General features: G+C 38.9%; 1 protein-coding gene across 1 annotated transcript; it reads right to left on the bottom strand.

Annotated features, from left to right (window-relative positions):
* Window position 1: 1 nt before the first annotated feature.
* Window positions 2-4,696, bottom strand: LOC135475908 (ninjurin-2-like). Its single transcript, XM_064755867.1, has 3 exons — window positions 4,623-4,696; window positions 2,512-2,943; window positions 2-1,225 (listed from the first exon to the last, which is right to left on the bottom strand). Exons 2-3 carry the CDS (start codon window positions 2,698-2,700, stop codon window positions 776-778), a joined length of 639 nt encoding a protein of 212 aa, XP_064611937.1. The 5' UTR covers window positions 2,701-2,943; window positions 4,623-4,696; the 3' UTR covers window positions 2-775.
* Between the last annotated feature and the right edge of the window lie 1,834 nt (window positions 4,697-6,530).

Genomic DNA, 6,530 nt, shown 5'->3' with positions numbered 1-6,530 from the left:
ACAGATTACAAGGAACTTGGTGTCTATTTAGGTAAGATGTTCAGAACTAAGTTTATATACAAGTTTTAAGCCCGTCATTTTAACATAAATCTTGAATAAACAGGACCAGAGGATCTAAACTGCTTAAACTTGTATTCACAAGTTTGAATATTTCTTGCCTATGTTGTGAAATCTTATTGGTTTATTGTTTGTCTTAGGTTTATCAGATTTGAATATTCCGTGCTCATAAAAAATTATTGTTACCTTATATTTTATGGAGGTTTTAGAAAAAAGTTATTTATACATGCACAAAATTGTCAATATCTGTCATATGCATGCAAACACTTTCTGCACGCTTACTGTATTATCTTTCATAATCATCACCACTGTGGAAATGTCGTATTATTACTTTATTTATGTTTTACGTCATTGTCAATCAAACATACATGTATTTCACACATGCCACGATGTGCAAGTGTAAGGCAACGCTGCTTTTCGGGCTGCTCCAGGACAAGCCTTCTGACCTCAATCTGGCTTGAGTAACACATCAAACAACAATCCAATGCACTCAGATCCAAATCAATCATTCCCGTCCGACCCCATCTCATCCCCAATCCAGTCCATCCCATAAAATCTTTTCCAATCCAATGCTGTCCAATGCAATCCGAGTCGACAGGAGCTAAATTTAACCACGCGGCATAACTTAACAAAGTTTGGTGTCCGTACGGAAACCCATTAGACGACTCGGCCAGAAAAGGTCCAAGATTTAGTGTAGCATTGTTCAGCGGATGCCTGATTACACATTTGGTGGGAAAGTGGTGGCGTTAGTCGTATAAATGGGCGTTGTCAATACAGTTGACGAAGACATCGCCATACCCTCAGGATTAACCGTGAAGGCGGCGAGGGCAGCATTTACCATGGTAATCAAAAACATTAATAGGGTGGAAATGTCATTCAGTTTTTCTGTCTTTTTGGTCCCTTTGTTTGCTGTGTCCCCTTCCAGTTTAGATTCCCTAGCCCCAATTATCATCAGCAATATTCCTACGATGACCTGAAGAAGTAGTGAAAACAGCAGAAGCGTAATCAAGAGCACGAAGTACGACGATCCTGGACCGTCGTCAAGTGTGGTTTTCAGCTGGGACGTGTTACTGGTGATGAGAGAAACACCCATCAAACCTTGACCTGCCGTCTTCTTGGTCGCGTAGCGATTGTTTCTAAATTTCTTTTGCTTGGGTGGATCTGCCGGCTGAAATGTTAAAAACAACTGAGAGAAAAATAAGTTGTTCTTTACCTGGTGGTAGAACCAAGAACATTAACTAATCAATACACACAAAAAAGCTGTATGTTGACTTTCCAACAAACGTCTTATGTCATATTAGAACAACTCTGTCTTGCGTTGAATTAACACAAGGCTTAGTATGTGTTTTATTATTTTGTGTACTTCAGATTTATTTAACAGGTTTGTTTGTGTTGGTGTTTGTGTTGAATGAAACAACACAGATTCTTGTATTAGATTTAAACACGTGTTTTTTGTATCGCGCATTATCGTGTATGGTCTTACATTTTGTGTCTAAGTATTTGGCTAAATTTTCTGAAAGGACATTCCTGCTCCGTGATGCCTCATCGATAGAGGGCACAAGAGAAAATTTGTCCTAACAAAGTTTTCTGGCGTATCTATAATAAAGCCTCTTAAATTAAGACGTCATGCATGGAACTGAAGACTTTCAAAACAATTCCGACTCTGCATGAAGAAAAACAAATTTTTCAATTCAGCTGAATTGTAGTGTTTATCCCCAAGCCCATCCATCCATTTGTATCTATACTGATGCCTTTTCCCCTAGTATGTTTCTTTTTGCAATTTGCCTATATTCAGCTGTCTGTAAAATCAGACATACTCCTGGCGAAATTGTCTTTAGTTTGTGACACGTAACAACACAAGCTCTACACATGAACATGTTGAAAGCCTATATTCTTGCAAGGAAAATGAAGTTCGATCACCTTTTTTCAATTCATAATGGTAAACTACATTGCCTCCGGTAATTATTCGAAAACCAGCGGCATTCTGGATATTGGCCGGAGTTCAACATGTTTTGACGGAGGAAAATACCAGTTACCTAAACTGCTATCGACTTTCCAATAAACCCTGTTTTTGACACTGCCATATTCGAAATTGTTCACACACTTTAGTATAATATAACCTTAATAAATGAATTTTATTTTATTTCTTACAGTGTATAATCTCCCGACAGTGTGGTTTTAGAGGTGGATGTTTGGAATATTTATGAATGAATATGTTTTGAATATTTATGACGTATGACTGATCTTACACATAGCTGAATACAAACGACTGGTCAAAAGAAAGAGACTCTGGTCATTAGTGTCGAGGTCAGGAATTCTTCACTTAATGTTCGGACATTCTCAGCGAACCAGCGCTTTAACTATCTGGCCTCGATGTGCCGAATCTAAACTATGACCTGTTCCTTTTTCACTAGACACATGTTTAATGATGGAATAATAGTGGCAATAACGAACCTTTTCAGAACTTTCCGGTTCTTTGCTATTGCTGCTCTTCTTGTCGCCCGGCACGTCTATGTTCACTGATGAGTCACGTGACCCGTACGTGCCTGCTGCTATCCCATCCTTTCCGTTTTCCCGCCCTTTGTCTTCCTCCGGGGGAGAACGGCCGTTAGACTTGGGGATGATAAGGTCTCTGTCGGACATGATGTGACAAGGGAACAATCCGCCCTACGTTTTGTGGTCAGATAGTAAATGTTAACTTAACTCCGTATAGCCTTCGTCAAATTACAAGTCATGCGCTAGTCATCGTGTCTTTCAACGTTCATTGTACAACGTGAGACCATTCACCCCTGGATGAAAATAGTCCATAAACGAGGTCGCTATATGATGATTTGTAAATCCGATCCACTTACGTTGTATCACATCATTTCTGAGACCTTTCGTAATCTGTAAAATACAATCAAAATGTAATATGGATTGAAACTAATAGGAAATTTTGGTCTTTATTTTATTTTACAAAGACGTTTGATATTTTATCAGCCAAACATCACAACCATTGTTCATTCCAACAACCCCTACAAAAAAGCAAAGCTTTAGGCGAAAGTAACTATCTCAAATACCTTTTATACCTACACAGGTAAATCTAGTTTGATACCAACCAGAAAATACAGAGAAGGACTAGCGGTTTAATATGTATGTTGTAGAGTGATGTAAAGTTTGGATAGACATTCAGCGCGTCGATTTGCTTGTCCTGATTCGGGATTGAGTCTATGTAAAAGTGATTCGCGCTCATCTAAACCGAACATCTTCCATTCTCTTGAGCTGTTAGAGGATTCTAGCTCATCAAAATCTTACGATTCCCCATCACAACGAAAGCTTTTAGGCTCGATCTTATTTTGATCCTCGGTAAGATGTGGATTTACAGCATGTCGAAGGATTTTGTACCCACCAAAACAGGTATGAATTTAAAATATCTCGGGTAATAGAATGATACTGATTGTGAAGTACACAAAGGGAACGAATAGAAAATAAATATGAAATCTTGAGATGAACACACGAAATGTGCAGAGTAATACAGGATAAAGCTATAGCTTTGTATTGATCGTGCGGTTGAAATGACTGGACAAAGATAAAAGTTAGAAAAACTCTGAATCTGAAATCTGGCCAGATGTCAGTGTCATAAAACGGAACTTCAACGTCGTCCACTGTGAGTTCAGATTGAAATGGCAGTATATTTACTTCTGTGTAGCTAGAATCCATCTCTAAAATGACATCGCTTTGATATGAATTCCAAGCTGTACTTGTGTTAGCCATCTTTGACATCACCCGTTCAGTTGCACCGCCGTGACGGGCGGCCGACTGGGCATCGGCTAGGGCAGTAAATCTATTGTTTTCGGTGGATTTAAAGTCATTAGTACGTTTCAAGGAATTCCCCCCCCCCCCGTAATATACTCTTTAAACAGGTTATAATCTTTATAATTTGGGACGTTAGATAAATCATAGTATAGTATATAAAGGGTTAGTGATGTTCTAAAATAAAATACAAATTTAAACCATGTAATATTTTTATTGGATTTTGCTACTCTCTGGTCAAACTCAAGCTTAGCGATAGCTATGATGGAAATGAATAGTAGGTCTACTGGGGCTATATAGATTAAGAAGGAAAATGTGTTACAATTTTTCATAACTCAGAAACTCCCTGTTCACTTGTAGTGTTCACTTACGGAAGAAACGCGTTTTCCACTGTTAACATTTTTAAAACAAGTAACCAGAAGAATACATTCAGTCAGTCATACACAATGTATGCGCTATCAGTTACTTGCTTATTCCAAAAGAGTTTGGGAAGTTACTCTAGCTACGTTGTCACTCAAAAGTATGTATATAAAACGTTATTCACAACTTAAAGTAAACTAGTAGACAGAGTAAGTTTTATATTGTGTAAGCCTGTAGTCTATAGACAACAGGCAACAAACAGTAGCATCCCGTTTAAATGAAAAAAAAACTAAAGAAAAGGCAGAATACTAGAATACTTGCCTCATTATGAGGCTCATATGTTCTACATTGTCCTATAATCCGAATTCCTGACAATAATATGCTTTTCTAAGTATATTTCCCAACAAACTTACCTTTATTCACTTTTGTTTCAAGCATTAAGTCGCACTTCCATACAATTAGCAACGGTGTGCACCGCTTGTACCCTTGGCTTCATATACCGGTATATGATACGAAAACACGTATGTATGGTGTGAGGGATGGGTGAAGCGAATAGGCACCCAGGGTATTCAGGTGACTGTACACTGTGTGCCTGAGCTAGCTAGCATTATACCATTGGATAATCAAAAATATGGTAAAATGGTGCACCAGCTGTGCCCACACAGGCAGACGGGCTCTTTTGTTATGCAAGCCAAATGCAACCTCTACATGTACCTACGCCATTCAACAGCGATAATATATGAAGCATTAAATAGCCATGCGCCAGCATTGAAATAGTGTATAGGTCTGGCCTGTACACAGGTGTTCCATATTTTCAATTTAACAATATAATAACCTGCTTTGTAACATATCAAATGAAATAAAAATTAAATTTGATTTTAAACGTGTTTAGTAGAGTACGTGTTTATCGGCACTGTACACATTTATTTGCCTGTACAGAATATATATAATTGGATGTATTTCTTGCCATAAACCATGCGTCCTTATCAGTAAGTACTTATTTATTTTAATTTAGTTTCTTTTCCCTGTTTTAATCCGCCACCCTCACCATTTGGCTTTCTCTGAGATTACAAATTACAGTCCGGACTACATGAACCCTGTAAAGTTAACCCAGAGCCTGCAAGCTGAGATCATTGTCTTCAGCATTCAACGACTGCAGTGGCTGGTGGACGTCTAAACTGTGGGCTCTAAGGTGGTATGTTAACTTTTACATTCAATATGATTAAGAAATATCGTGAGTATTGCTGAAAATCAGCTTTATCAACTCATGGATCTGAACATATCTGATTCCATTTTCATGCACTATGGATCTATCTTAAAAAAATGTGATGGTCCAGGTTAACACTGCATGCAGATAAAACCTTTGTCCGGTGAAGGTGGGATTTAAAGCAATCGTAGGAGACCATATTGCCCCTCATAGTCAACTGACTGGCACACGTTCTGTGCTGCACCATCATACAGCGAGTCCGTATCGCCGTTGTTGCCCGTTGTATGTGTTCTAGTATGCTTGGGGTTTTAGGTTATACTCAACATTTTTTCAGATATATGACGACGAGGTGTGTCGTCTTGTGGCAGGACGAGCCCATGCCGCCAAAGTGCTGCCGCCATTGAAATATCATACTAAAGACACCACACATGACACCCCACCCAGTCACGTCATATTTACCATGGGCCAACCAGTCAAGTTTGCTTCCTCTAACCCCTCAGTGCTGAGCGCCGAGCACTTTAAAAAGTACCAGTTTTAAAGTCTGGTGGACTCTACCCAGAGTTTAATCCCAGGTTTCAAGGCTTCGAGTGGGGGGGGGGGGGGGGGGGGCGCTCTAACCATTAGGCCACCGAAGCGGCCTTCCTCGAAGTTGACAACGTGTAATATAAAACAGTGAAGGCCTCTTGATGCAGTCGATACCGGGATATCTTATCAAATTTTTTTTTATTTATCTAACGCCTGTTTTTAGATCCACTTAGTTAATTGAATGCCAATCTTGTTTAAAACGTAACAAAAAAAAACAAAACAAAAAGGTGGTTGAGGTTGAGAAATAAACTATTTAGAGCACACAGGTGTGTTGAAGTAGTGAGTTAAATGATAAACTCTTTCGCTAATAAAAATATATATGCATTGTGGCCATGCATTTACTGACATTATACAGCCATGTATTCTTTGTTAATCCAATGTGTGCAATGCATACGCTCCAAATACAATCTGCAATCTGTTGCACAGTAGTTCCGCTTGTTTGTTAGCAAATGATGGAGACATAAATATCCCAGCAGTGCTCCCTTACGCATGCTGTATGGACAGCATTGCTTGGGAATGTTACAATTTC

Source organism: Liolophura sinensis, chromosome 9, assembly GCF_032854445.1.
Source record: "Liolophura sinensis isolate JHLJ2023 chromosome 9, CUHK_Ljap_v2, whole genome shotgun sequence".
NCBI lineage: Eukaryota > Metazoa > Mollusca > Polyplacophora > Chitonida > Chitonidae > Liolophura > Liolophura sinensis.
This window is presented reverse-complemented; position numbering and strand designations above follow the sequence as displayed.